The sequence below is a fragment of the Perissodus microlepis genome, chromosome 7 (genome assembly GCF_051167445.1).
Source record: "Perissodus microlepis isolate ML-2025 ecotype Zambia chromosome 7, ASM5116744v1, whole genome shotgun sequence".
NCBI classification, from domain to species: domain Eukaryota; kingdom Metazoa; phylum Chordata; class Actinopteri; order Cichliformes; family Cichlidae; genus Perissodus; species Perissodus microlepis.
Genome location: NC_140467.1, coordinates 58873412 through 58888724, shown reverse-complemented (window position 1 = coordinate 58888724; position 15313 = coordinate 58873412). Strand labels below are relative to the sequence as shown.

At 40.1% G+C, this 15313-nt stretch overlaps 1 protein-coding gene across 1 annotated transcript in view; it reads right to left on the bottom strand.

Moving 5' to 3' along the window:
* Positions 1–3852, bottom strand: part of spon1b (spondin 1b) — a 123322-nt gene extending 119470 nt beyond the window's left edge. The window contains exons 1-2 of the mRNA XM_084936286.1: positions 3242–3852; positions 1893–1999 (exon numbers count right to left, since the gene is read on the bottom strand). Of these exons, the coding sequence (XP_084792412.1) occupies positions 1893–1999; positions 3242–3467 (333 nt within the window). The 5' untranslated portion in view covers positions 3468–3852. The remainder of the gene's footprint in view (positions 1–1892; positions 2000–3241) is intronic.
* Between the last annotated feature and the right edge of the window lie 11461 nt (positions 3853–15313).

The window sequence follows — 15313 nt, the reverse complement described above, 5'->3', positions numbered from 1 at the left end:
TTAAGATTATTATAACAATCCTAAACACTGTATTTAGCTGAAGCATTATGTAGCCCTTAGTGATGTTTAGGAAGTTTAAAGACTGCCTCGCATACATCCATGTTTATTAGCACATTTGGTCGCCTGTGTCGCTGATTTGCTTATTCATTGCAATGACAAATGTTAATGTACAATAAAGCTGTCAGTAAATACTAGAAATTCAATCACAGAAACATAATTTTCCAAAAAAATGCATTTGAATGTGAAAGTTAAATACATTTTTAAAAAGAGCACAACCAACAGACCTCTGTTTTCCAAGTTCAACAGAATGAGAAGCTGGGATTCCACCAGAGAAGCTGTTAGACCCACCTCTGTAGGGGGGTTAACAACCGATAGCCCACCATAAGGCATACTGTGTGTGTCAAAACCAGAACAGCCCCCTCATAGGCATAGGTCAAGCTTTTGCTGACTCAGTTTTCATATACACCGCTGCCAGAGCAGAGAAAGCGGTGACTGATTCAGCGTGCCATAATTGGTAGTGGATGAATATCAGCAGAACAAGTTAAGGTAAACTGTGTCATAGCACTTGCCTGAAACTTACTGTTTTAATTTTACTTGTGAAAGTCTTTAGTTCTACTAACTTTCGAGGCTCTTTCAGCCTGTTAGGCTGCATAAATAACAGTTAAAGGCTGTAGTAATCTAATTACATACATGAGCTAGTTTGTCAGCTTGTGCCTAAAAAACAGAAAACTCTCTGATGATTAGGCCTGATGGGCAGATGGAGGCGGTGGTGGTGGAGTGGTCAGGAGTCACAATATTCTAATGGTTTGATTTTGTAGTGTGAAACCAGCAGCAGGAATAAGCATCGCACCACCCACATACTTGTTTTCATTTCAGTCACCGTCTGATACCAGCTCAAAAAAAAAGCCACTTTTAAAAACATTGCTCTCCTTGTGGTCAAACTCTCCTCGGGGTGTCTTTAATTAGTGTGTTTTGAAGTAAATAAGACAAATGCTGAAAAAAAGAGAGAGAAGTCGTTCCGCATAGTGTTACGGATTTAAGATAACTGCGTGGGAAAGTTCATATATGATTGGCTGTCCAGATTCCAACTTTCACTCTTTCTACTGGGATCATCGGGTTTCCACTAAGCTGTTTAACCAAACCCATGGAGGTCCAGCAAACACAGATGTTCCTAGCATGACTGAAATGGAAGCTTGTGGTTTATGGCAAAGAGACTGATAAATAACTGACACTCACTGGCTAAAATAAGTGGTTAAACCTTCTCAGTCCTCTCTTTAAACCCATGGTTACATGAAAGCGGCCTCTCGCTCATGTTTGGTAAGAGTCTGGTTAGGATCAGCGTGTGGAAACACAGCTACAGATGTGTGTTCCTGTTTACACTGAGCAGGAGGTAATTGAGGAAGTCTGGCCCTCTCTTCAGGAGCTCTCTGCCGCTCAGTGGGAGTTGTGTTACTACTGAACCAAACATTTCACATCTCGCTCTCTTAACTCTCCTTGTTTATCTCTTTCCTCTCCGTCCCTATATGCCTCTTTCTCTCCTCCTCTGCCTTCCCCTTCTTCTGCTGAAAGAAATATCTGCTATTTAGTGGGGAATGATGCCATGTCTGCCTCACCCTGAAAGAGCTGCACCAAAGCGGTTGCAAGAATTTCTTTCTTTTTCCACCACAACAGCTTTCTAGCTTCATCCAGGGAAGCTGTGTTGCATCTGTCAGCAATACCTCCTTTAACCTCCGTACCAGAAGACAGCAGGGAGCAGCTAAGTCGACTCCCATGTGCATTAAAGCATACAAATGAGTTCATCTTTTGGGAACTTTCCCAAGGAGCAAAGAGCACATTCGGTATGCAGCGATCCCACCTCCTTCCTCCTTCTCTCCACACCTGCTTAGCCTTACCTGGAACTGGCCGGTGTAGTCGTCATCTGTGGTGCCCTCTCTGCCCTCTTTCAGTGCGATGAGAGTGAAGCCTCTGAAATAAGCAGGGCTGGTTGCCAGGAGGACCACTGTAAAAGATGTGTGCATTGAAACTCAACAATAACACAAAAGAGGCATTTACATTGTTACATCAGGGTCTTGCTGTTACAGAGGGTCACCCAGGGAAACATGTGAAAGCAGCACTCCTTTGGGTATTGGACTGATGTGGAAGAGTGAGGGATATAAATACTAGTTTAGCATCTCACAGCAGAATAAAAAAAGACTATAAAACTATAAATCTTTTTGGAGTTTTGTGTGGGGAACAGGCCAGGAACAGGAGCCAGATAATGAAATGTGGGTGAAATTTTATTTGGCTCAGCCTTACCTTGACTTTCATACTATTTGTCTTAAATTTGTTGCTGGCGCTGAGGAGAAGTGTCAATATTATCAGCTTTATCTGTTTGGTTTTTTTAGTCAACTTATTTCCTACTTAAGCACCATGAAGGCTGGGGGATATTTCTTCTTTGGTGGTGTCCTTCATAGGACCCTGATAGCTGATTAAAATTTAGACATGGATTGCTGAAATGTGGTGTCACAGCCAAAAACATTGCATGATCAGGGGTATGATCACAGCAGGGAGATTTTAAAACAAGGTGACCTTTTTTTTTTTTTTTACAATCCATGTTTTAAATGCCTGCAGCAAAACTGCAGCACATCCGGTCACATCCAACACCCTTCCACTGGGAAAAAAAAAGAAGCTTTGGACTTAAAACATGTGAGTGAATTGTGAATTGTGATTACAATTGATTAGTGATTCTTCTAAACTTATCAACAATCTCTGTGCCACAGGCCAAAGAGGCCTTTTTTGAAACGTGCTCATATTCATCTGATAGGAGGAGTTTAAATTTGTAGGGGTCAGCTTAATTGGAGCCAGATCTGTGTGAGTCTTCCTGTGGATACTTGTATGTTAGTATGTGTTTGCGTCCATTTCCTGGCAACGAGAGAAGAGGAAGTGAATATAGGTCAGACATTATAACTCTAAGTATCCTTATCAAACCAGTACTCTCCCAGAAGGGGCCAGAGGAAGCAGACTGGGTTTGGAAAATTGCGTCCTTCAGGCTACAATTTTCTAATAAAATGTGATTGCTGTGGTTATTACCTTGATGCCAGCGAGAACATGTGATTACACATAGTTGTAGTTTTGGAAGTAAAACACAGCAGAAATTGCGAAGTACACGTGCCTCTGTTTCAACTTGACAAACAATCCACTTGCTAAATTTTCTGAGGTTTGCGCGCTAATTGCGCAAAGTGTCAAAACAAGCCAACTCTACCTCTGTAAGTGCTGCCAGGCCGGTAGGTATCCGGGTCTCCCTCCACTCTGAGCCTGAACTCATGGTGCCCATCCCTCCGGGTCCCCTGGGTCTGCGCCCGGAGGATCCGCCCGCAGTACCCGTCCGACCTCCCTCCGAAGGGCTCCTCCACGAACGCGATGGCGTTGCACACAAAACTCGAGACGAAATAGTACTGCAAAAGCAGCAGATGCAGATACATCCCCATCTCGGAACTGCAGCCCGGAGATGGAGCGTACGCTGGCAGTTCAATCAAAACAATACACAACCCAGTAGGGGAAAGGCGAAACAGCGGACAGAAGAACAGTTCCTGCCCCCTCCCCCGGGAACTCCCACTGGACTACGGCAGCGTCACAGTCAGTGGTAAAGGTGAAGAGAAGGAGACGAGTCCATCCTGAAGTGAGGAGAGCGCGCGTCTGGGGCGCACCACGGTAAAGCGGTCCTGAGAGGGGAGAGTGAATGAAGAGCTGCTGCCGCTGCTGCTGTTCCTAAATCAGTCAGTGGTGCTGATAGAGAGACTGAAAGCAGACTTGAAAGACTTGAGGGAAAGTCCAAACGGTAGCTTAATGAGGACCGTTTACCTCCCACCCTCCTTCCTCCGTTCGCCTGAAACACGCACAGTAACACTCAGTCTGTGTGGCTCTCGTGGAGGGAATTGCAAATGTTTTGCCTGGTGGTCTAATGTAAAAACAGGTTTTAAACACTCTTAAATACACCAGGAAGTCGTTACAACCGTAAAAGTCTAGTTACTTACAAAGTGAAGCAGGAACAGACCTGTGAGTCTTTTTCCTGAAATGCTATGCGCATTTTATCCACATTGGCCCAATGTGAGCGATATTATTTGCTTCTTTCATGTACTTTGTGTATTTGTCCATTTGGCTGTAGTTTAATATGAATGACACATGTGACACATAAACACAACATTAAAGTCTCTGAAGCTTGACCGTCAGACAACAATGAACCGCAAAAATGCGTAAGTGATCATTTCAATTGCGTCATTCTCATCATAATTTCACTGTTTTATTCCATCATTTTCTCTCACACGTCTAGTTCGTGTAAAGCACCAATTCATCTCCCCTCGCATCTACAAACACACTAACCACAACCGCTTTCTAATTATTTATGGAAGCCAGTCAGTTAAACCGGGAGGCAGCTTGTTCCGTCCAGCAGGTGACGCCAAAGTATCTTTGCGCCTTAAGCTACTTGGTAAACTTGTCACTCTTCTCATCACCGCACTCTTCTTCCATCTCGTCAAGTTTTTATTATAGTATGGAGAAAAGTATGAGGGATTATGGAAATGCGGCGGGGTGTGGGTTTTAGGGCTCATATTAAATGTGTAGTTTGGACTCAGCTGAAGCAATAAGTTTAAGTTAGATGATATTTTGATCCATTTCCCTTTTTTTAATTTATCTTGTTCCTTTATGACATTTTACAGCCCTCATTTTATTCTGTCTGACATATAAAGCAACTCTGAGTAACTTTAATTTCTGCTTTTATTTAACCGATATCATCAATGACAGCTTTTTGGGAGAACAAATGTACGCGTGGGTGTGTGTTTAAGTAATAGATGACACACAGAATTGAGCTGGACAAAATAAACTTGTACTGAACTTGCATGCAATTATAATTGACATGTTGTATCTGCATGCCAAATATGTGTGCATGTGTTTATACCTAGGGAGTATTACCTAACTCAGAGTAGAGCTGGAAATAGTTAAATTAAACGGTATTGCCTGTGATAGAGCCCATCTGGAGGTACTCTGCTTTATAAGCTATCTGACGGATGTCTGACGTCTGTAGCAAAGCTTTGACCAAGATGTGGAGTCCGAACAACTCATCAGCCACTCAGAATGAAAACAGCCTGCTTGTATGCTAGCCAGAAACATTCCTGCAGTGAAACAAAGCTTTTCAGGAGAGAGTATTGGTGTAAAATGTCCTAGTCTGGTCCTCTGGAACATGTTTTTCTTAATACTGTAGAATAGCAAGAAGCAGTTTAATCTCATTAAGTATTTACATTAAATGTGGTTATGCAAGTTTTACCAGTGAAGTCAGAAGAATTCAGCAGAGTAGTAGTATGAAATGAGTTCCTTTGTCTCCTGACTATAAGTTAATACGAGAGTGTAAAATATTTCCTTTGTGTAAAAAGTCCTGTAGCCACTGCATCTGTCTTGTCTAGTCAATCTGCCTGCCTAAATAAGACTTGCATGAAGGTAATAAGGTTCTAATGCAGGAAGTATAGGCCAAAAGGGTGTATTAAATATGAAAATTGCACTGATCTTAGAGTGTGGAAGTCATTTCCTCTAATGGACCATAAAGATTCTAAAAAAGCTCTTGATATCATGCTCAAGTGTGTAATAGAATTTCTAATCATTTTACGAAGCCCTTTTTTTCTGCACATAGAAAGCATTTGCTTTATTTAATTCAATTCATTTCAATTGTATTTATATAGCACTAAATCCCAACTGTTGCCTCAAGGCGCTTTATATTGTAAAGAAAAGGACCTACAATAATCCAAAAAAAAACAGAGAAAACCCCCCCAAATCATTTGACCCCCTGTGACAAAGCGTATTGGCGACAGTGGGAAGGAAAAACTCCCTTTAAACAGGAACAAACCTCCAGCAGGCCACACTCAGGGAGGGGCAGACATCTGCCAACACCGGTCAGGGGTGAGAGGATGAAGACAGGACAAAGACACGCTGTGAAAGAGAAACAAAGATTAATAATAGCAACTAATTAAATGCAGAGATGTGCTTTATTTAGGCTCTTGTTTCTAACAAAGATGAATTAAATGTATTTGTCATTTTGTCTAGTATTTCCAAACATTTTTCAGTATAAGTGCCACAACTACGTATATTTGTGAGGCATAAATTTCTGGTTGAACAATAAAGACCACGAGGGACACATTCTGCAGTTTAATCACTTGTGTAATAAGACAACTGATCCAAGTCTAATTCAGTTTCCATTCTAACTCTTCAGTGAGTCCAGTGTAAAGGTTAATAGTGTGGACAGCCACGCAGTTACAGCTTAAAATCCCAGTAATACGCCATTACTTGAGAAATGGTTACCATCCTATTTGGGATAGCAGAGGCTCACAAAAAAAGGCAGGTAATCCACCATTTAGACAGCCAGTAGTTCGATTCCTGGCTGCTCCATTCTGCAGGCTGAAATATCCTTGGACAAGAAACTGAACCTCAGATTGCAACTGATGCATTGACTGAAGTGAGATTATTAGATAGAAAGCACTTAGATATAGAAAAAAAGAACATATGTTGATAAAGTACTAAATAAGAACAAGTCCATTAACCATTTGGAGTTAAAGGGATGTTTTCAAATCTTTGCATTACCTTGAAACAGGAGTGTGAAGACTGCACCTAGCCATGCAGTCTGCTTTTACAAACAACCATGAAAGAATTGGTTGTTCTAAAGCGCTCACTAAATTCGAGCATCATCCTGTAGTATGATGCCAATACTACAACAAATCTGCTTGAGAAAGTAACCCAGCACTTCAATTCAATAATAGAGAGAAAACAGAGAAAACTCCAACAATCAAACACCTATCTATGAGCAAGTGCTTTGGCGACAATGGAAAGCAAAAACTCCCTTTTAACAGGAAGAAACCTCAGGCAGAACAGGCTCAGAGAGGGTCAGCCGTCTGCCGCGACTGGTTGGGGTGAAGGGAAGAAGATAGGACAAAGACACGCTGTGGAAGAGAGCCAGAGATAAATAATGACCAACGATTAAATGCAGATCGGTATGTAAACACACATTTCTCCCACTGAAAACACTATGTCCAGATGAACAGAATCAACCTTTTGGGATAAACACATAGTGAGTGAACAAAAAAGGTGAGTAAAAAAGAAACACTGATTGCATTATAGGAAGCCTCTTGCAGCCTATGCCCAATGCAGCGTAAGTAAGGGAAGAATCTCTAAATTTACAAATATCAATAAGGAAAGTTGTAAGCCTAATATTAAAAGTTGAGAAGGTGTCTCCTGAATCCAAACTGGAAGCTGGTCCCACAGAAAACGGGTCTGGAAGCTGAAGGCTCTGCCTCCCATGTAGGAACCACAAGTAAAACAACAGTCTGAGAGCAAAGTACTGGACTGGGGTGATACAGTACAATTTAGGATAAGATGGGGCCTGATTATTCAAGACTTTGTATGTGATGAAAAGAGTTTTAAAACTGCATTTAACAGGGAGTCAATGAAGAGGAACCTCTCTTTCTAGGCCCTGTCAGTACTCTTCCAGGAGGATTTTGAATCAACTGAAGGCTTTTCAGGGAGTTTTTAGGACATCCTGATAAAAAATGAATTACAGTAGTCCAGCCTAGAAGTAATAAATAGATGATGATTATCTAATTTTAGAGATGGTGCACAAATGGAAGAAAGCAGTCCTACATGTCTGATCAAAAACAACTCCAAGATTCCTCACAGTGCTGCTGACGGCCAACTCAATGCCATCCAGAGTAAGAATGTTGTTAAATACCTAATTTCTAAGATTTTTTGGGGCGAGTACAATAACCTCATTTTATCTGAATTTAGAAGCAGGTCCGTGTCTTTATGTCTTTCAGACATTCCTGTAGTTGAGCTAGTTGGTGTGTGTTATCTGGTTTCATGCATAGATAAAGTTGAGTGTCATCTGCATAGCAGTGAAAATGTATGCTATGTCTTCTGATGAAACATGTATAATGTAAACAGAATTGGTCCTAGCACTGAACCCTGTGGAACACCATAATTAACCTTATTGTGTGAAGAGGATTACTCATTTACATGAACAAACTGGAATTTATTAGATAGATATGATTCAGCGCACTGAATACCTACAGTATGCTCTCGCTGTGATAAAATATGGTCAGCAGAATCAAACGCTGCACTGAGGTTTTAGCAGGACGAGGAAAGAGATGAGTCCACTGTCAGAAGCCACAAGAAGATCATTTATAACCTTCACTAGTGCCATTTATGTCTGTGAGATGGTTATGAGTAATTTAAATTTTTTTTATTTGTGATGAAATTCATAAAGTCATTACTCGTTATGATTAAAGGAATTCTTGGCTCAACATAGCTCTGAGTTTTTGCAAGCCTGGTTACAGTGATGAAGAATAACCCAGGATTCTTATTTCCTTCAATCAGTGATGAATAACAAGAGGTTCTGGCTTCACAGAGGGTATTTTTGTAGAGCAACAAACTATGTTTCCAGTCTAAATGAAAATCTTCTAAATTTGTGAGATGCCATTTACTCTCCAGCTTATGAGTTATCTGCTTTAAGGTCCACATTTGAGAGTTATACCACGTCAAGTACTTCTGATTCAAGGCTTTCTTTTTCAGCAGACCCACAGTATCCAGAGTCGTAGAGAGTGAAGATGTACAACTATTACCAAGATAATTGACCTCTGTATGAGTAGGACTCAGGGAGCTGCTCTGCACTGCACATGCAGGTGCAGAAAGGACAGGTGAAGAGGCTATGCTGCTAGCGAGTCAGCTACAGTGAATCCCTAAATACTGTGAATATAATTAGTAGGTGATTCAACACAGAGTGTGCTTTGGATAAAGCGTGTGAAGATTACACCGCGAAATAAGACGGTATCTGAAAGTTTTAATTAAATGGGCTCCAGAGCTAAGCTGCACAAGCACAGCACTAGATTACTGTCATCGATTGACAGCAATTATTTAATTTATTTAATTTATGTGTGTCTAATTGAAATGTGATGCTTTTGTTTGACAGATACTTAATATTGAATAACCTGGGAAGGATGGAGACTATTTATCTAAATGTAAAAAAGTTTAAAAACCTTCTTTAATATTTTATACTGGAAAATGTCTAAAACAAACCTCACTAAAATCCTAAAAAGCATTGTGACATTATTTAATGATTGCTGTCATTAAGCAACAATTTAGGGTTAAAAGCTTTGCTTTTAAATTAAACTCTGATGCTATTTGATCTTTTCAGATTATATGATGACTTGCCCCACTGTAGGACACAGGCTTTCCACATTGAAACCGTGGATGGCTGGGATCCAGATAGGCATCAGAGACAAATGAGATCTATTTATCAAATTAAAATACTTGATGAAATCCAGTGTATCTACTACTGAAAGCAAATTGAGTAAAGTTGAATTAAGTTTAAAAAAAAAAACCCTCAAAGCTGAGGACTATGGGCTTCTCTTGTATAAAGTTAGTTGAAATGTCATTTGTAACCTCTTGGCCTCAAGGCCAAGCAGCAAAATCTGTTATCTCAGCTCTCTTGGAGAGGCATTCATCATTGTGTCATGATGTCTTTAATAAGGATAGAACACTGTAGAGTGCAGGCACACACACACACACACACACACACACACACACACACACACACACACACACACACACACACACACACACACACACACACACACACCACCAGCACCACCAAAGCACTGACAAGTGATCACTGATTGTATCACTGCACAGATAAAAGAAGATCAAACAGGTACGATCAGTCTCAATGAAACATAATTACGACAGACAGTGTGTTTGTGTGTTTTACCCAGTATGTATGGAACTATACATGTGTAGTGGAAATATACAGCACTGTACTTTCTGAGGCTGTTTCCCACTGCTGCTGCACTACAGAGAACATCACATTAAGAAAAATAATGATTTTGTGTAATGCTAAAGTGATTTCTGCATCTCCTTCATTATGGGACAGCGTCAGGCTTAAATGCTTTGATTGAATATCATGTATAAATGCATCAGTTTTGAAGTTTACAACCTTTACAAGCTTACAGATTTTGTAAGGCATTCTTCCCCAGCCTCATTTGTGGCACCAATGTTGCTTTTTGTTGGGATACCCATCCATTATCTGTTGTAACCCAGAATTTCCCAAATATGAGATAAAGCATTTCTCCTCTCACCATCTAATCTTGTTGCAGCAGGCAGTACCTGATACTGTTGCGGTTGTTACTGTTGTTTGTTTTTTTGTTTGTTTGTTGTTGTTGTTTTTTTTGGGGGGGGGGGGGGGGCATCAAATGATGCACCAAAACACCCTCTTTTATGAGGGCACCACTTAGGCTCAGGCAAAAAGCCTGGGTTAAAATAAAAACCTAATAACCAATCATGATACCTATTATCTCTGGTTTTGCCAGGTCTGCTAAAGAAAGCTGCAACGAACATGCTTTGTAGCAAAGGTTCTATATGGTGTTCACATGTTTGTGCCCAAAACACATTTGCTTTTTTATCTGTGCAAAATTGCTTTCATGTTAGTTGACATGTATTTGGTTCTTTTTTTATTGTGTTTTGTGTTTTTTGGACAACAATCAGATGGTCTATTTGCTGAATGTAGACATCGTGTGACACCCACCGTGTTTCCACTAGCATTCTTCATCGCCTTATCAGACACAATCTACTAAACAGTCTTGCCACCTCCAATTAAAACCCAAGTTCTTCAGCTTCCTTAGCATCATGTTAGCATTACCGAATGATGTATTTGGCAATGGAATAGTTGGCATCCCTGCTCCAGCTAAACCCATAAGAAGGGTCACTTTTGCAACACAAGTGGACTTACTGTATTTCATAAGTACTGGTCTAGCTAGCCAAGCTGACCAGGTTGAGGTGTATTATTTGTATTAATGTTCATCAAAGGAGGGGTCTTGATTGTAGACTTTGACTATTTACCTCTTTAAATGTATTCTTTACTTTTGTTTATTTTAGAGTTCTATCATTATGTGCTTTAGCTTTCTTTCATGGTCTTCCAGGCCATTAATCAGTTGTCCAAACTGCAGGTATATTTGCAAGAGAATCATTAAATATATCAGTCAGGGCATTGAAATCCCACCACAGCAAACTTTAAGGGGAACGTCAAAGAAAACCCTAAACCTGCAGCAGTGGATGTAGCTACAGTCTGTGGACATAAGCAAATGATCATTTGCATGTAGATTAATTCGACAAATATTTCAAGCAATGTCCACTGTTGAGATTAGTCGTATGCATAATACAAACTGCAGCGCAGGATTATGACTGATTGGTTTCATAAATAGGATTGAAAGAAAATAAAATGGAAATTGTTTGGAGATGACTGCCTGTCCAAAAGCAAACAAGTTTGAATTCATGATATTCATGTGGAATTGTGGAAGATGATGATAGGCCAGTGACATACCAGTCTTTTCTACCAGAAACAGGGACACACACAGTCCTATATTAGAGTCAGCTTCTTTTCTCTCACTTCTCACTGGATTGCAGCAGTTTGGGCCCAGTGAAAATCACTGCTCTGAAACGCCTGATGGCTATGCAACAGTGTGTCTGCCAACAAATTATAGGGGCTGAACATCTATTATGAGATGTCAATCAGCCACACTTATTCAAAAATATTTTAATGTCTGAAAAGTAATTTCCACGTGCTCATGTTAAATCATTCATGACAAATGGTGAAGATAAAACGGCGTGAAAGAACATATATGGAGATGACTTTCATGCGGACCCCATGCGTGGACATCTCTGTTCCGTTTCCAAACCCTCGGCGCCCTGACACTCACCACAAATATCTGGTTCTGTCAATCAAATTTAACAAGCTATAGATGGAGGAAGCAGTGATGGGGTGGAGGAAGGTGGGGGAGGAAATGTGCTGGTGACTGCCCTCAAAACGAGAGGAAAAAGGAAAAAGACCAAGAAACAGATTCAAAGGAGTAACTTAAAGTAACCACAGGTTAGAGAAGCACGTAATGACTCGGACTTATATTCATCCTGTGTTTACCCAGCCAAAGGCTTCACCTCAGGTTGCCCAAGCCTTCTGATGGCCAATTAATGACTGCTGTGAGAAAAATACAACATAGTTAAGTCTTTTAATTGTGTTGGAATAGATGTTGAGAGTGGGCATGAAAAAATAATAACTTAGTTCACAGATTTAATAAGAACAAAAATCTCTTTCAAATGTAGATTGAACTCATCAACTCTTGAACAGTATGAAAGCCACAACACTACTGCCAGATAGAATAATTGAGATGGCATTTGGAGACGGAGCAAGTGATCAACTTTCAGTTCTTTCTGCTGCACCTTTACCTCCAACCAGTTTATTTTTCTATCAAATTACTACTGACTGCATGTAATTATTTGTGTTTCTGTTCTGCCCCACCAGCCTGGTCCATTGATCTTGGGTTGAGCTGTTCATACATTTTGTCAAGACAAAACGAAGCTAGCAAACAGTCATGCGTTGCTGTGATCATTTGTATTCAGGGCCTCAGAGGTTCAGTCCATAATGGGTTTGCTTAGTCATCATTATCACTGCTAACTTTAAAAGTTTGGACCAATTGTTTTTTTTTTTTCTTGGATAAATTAATTTCCTACCAGCTGCAGATTTAGTGAATGGTGCTATTCATTAAATGTTAGCATGCTAACAATGTAACAATGTAACAATGTAAAAGGCTGAATTCAGTGAACATTATGGCTCCAGTTTCCTAGAATTTAGCCACACTCTAAGCCCTCCAAAACATATCCAGCCTCATCGCTTTTTTTAACACTTTAAAATCAAAACTTATTAAATCCATTAAATAGGGTTTGAATCTAGGTATTTAAACCAAAAAACTTACCATGGAAATGAGTTTATTGACCTTTAAAACCAGTGTAAAAATGGCTAGTTTTTTTTATACAACTGGAATCACAGTCAATACAAAAATACAAATTTATGCACATACAGTGCTGTGAAAAAGGATTTGCTGCCATACATTTTTTTAATAATAAAAATGATGATTATTATTGTATATTTGGGAAGCAATCCTACTTAGACTCCTCTGTGGTTATGCCAGGCCGTGTCTAAAGCCCTGTGATATTGTTCTCGAGGCTGACTGGCACTTGCAGTGTGTTTCTGCAAAAAGTGTATCACCTCATTGACAAATCTCATTCATCATTTCTTTCTGTGCTGGGTCACTTTCGTCAGGACTGTTTCACTGGCCTTAGTGATTGCTGAACTCTGAATACAGCACAGCCGTGTCTGGAACATTGCTTTGACTTTTTCATTCACTGCTTCTGGTGAGCTTTCACATCATAACAAAAAGTCAGACAGCTGAATCACAGGCCATGAAAATGTTCTTTTGCCCCCTTTGATAATTTTTTCTTCATCATTCTCCACTTCCCCTCTCATCCTCCTCCGTTTGACAGCCTCTCTTCCACCGTGTTCTTAATCTTTCTTTTCTTTAAAAATATTATATTGTTTTCAAGAGGCCATCTGCAGCCCCTTCAGCCAGACTAATGATCTTCTTTAGACGGCTCTTAGGCTGATTAGCAGCATGCCAAAAATACAATCAGGAGAAGAAAATACGCAGAATGCCATGAAACATCTTTTATCGAGTTGAGGTGAATTACTGAACTAATCATTTTATGATGATAACATTTAAGTTGAAATCACATTGTTTTATAAAATTAGTTAATATGATTTTCAGAAACTGTGTCATGGAACAACATGTAGACTGTCATTCAATGAATTCAACACAAATCAATTTAACTTTAATGTGAGGTCCAAATCCAGCTGCCGGCAACATCAGGAAAGAGCCAGTGAAGACTGAGAAGCACTGAGTGCATAAGGAACAACTGAAACAGATGAAGTGGTCCCTCATGTGTGTGTGTGTGTGTGTGTGTGTGTGTGTGCGTGTGTTGAATTACCTCATCCCAGGAGTCGGTGTGACCTTCTGAACTCTAGCTAATGCACCTGTTTGTCATTACACTTATCTGCTTTATGTAACCCCTGCTTTCTTCACCATTCATCACCAGATTGTTGAGTTGCTCAGCTGGTAGAATAGCCCAGACTACTTTTTGTTTTCTAAAATTACATACCCAGCCTATCCTTCTTGTCAAGCAAGTATTCTCGGTGGGTCAGCCAACCACTTCTGGAAACCTATCTATCTTCTACCTTCTGAAGAGACTTACCTGAGAGCACAGCTAAACAAAGAATGTGGTGAAAACGTACAGTACCTGTGAGGTCAGCTAATCAGAGAAGGGGATTTTTGAAACTTTGGATACACAATAGCAGGCCTCTGGAGAAACTCACCTGTGAACTAAAGCTATCAATGCAATATTTTTTATCATGTAGCGAGCAGGTAGTGGACCCAAATGCAGAATGCAGGACTTGGAAGTGGAACACATAATCAAGCCTTTATTGCTGGGTGATCAAATAAGTGCAAAATGATCCATTGGAAAAGCTGACTGGGGGATATAAACTCCTAGGGAACACAGGGAAACTTGGGAAGCACAAGCAAGAGAAAAGACAGCAAACAGTAACTACGGGAACCACGGAGCAGACAAGCACACAGTAATGAGGGAGAACATGACAATGAGCAGAAGGTGACACAGACAATAAACAAGATAACGAGGGCAGTGGAAACAGGTAGGAATACAGCTGAGACTCAGGGGAAAACAAGAAAGAAGGAAAACTAAACAGAAAGTACATAAGATGAAGGACTAACAAAATAAAACAGGAAGTAACTAAGCACGAACTCACAGACAGACGAAAACATGATAAGAAATGGAAACAGATGGGAAGCTAACAAAAACGAGGGATGGAATGGAAATACAACCTTAACTGAGAATAGAACCCAGATAAATAAAACTAGAAACACAAACACAGAAGAAAACTAAAGATATCAAGAACAAAGGGAAAAACAGAGAAATTACAGCAAACATGACACAAACGGAAACAAGACAAAACAAAGAGATGGGATCAGAACCGACACGGGAACACCAGGGAGGCAAAAATACATAAAAAATAAAATGAACCCCTGAATAGAAGCAGATGAGAAACAAAACCCAAGAATGCCAATATAAAGAGAAATCAGCAAATTCTGAAATTAGACAAATCTCTAAACACTGGGTTCTAAACTGCTAATTAAAGCTGTTAACCTTTTCCAGTACGTGAGTTTGAGTAACAGAACATAGTATACAGAGGACATGCTCTTTTTTTCTTAGTGTTGCCCAAACACCATTCATTTACTTTTCATTATTAAATTTCCTGTGTGTGTTTGATGATCAGTGAAAACGTGCTCAGTGAGGCTCACAGGCACTGTATATGCTAAAGAAGAGGGATCAGATTTTCATGGCT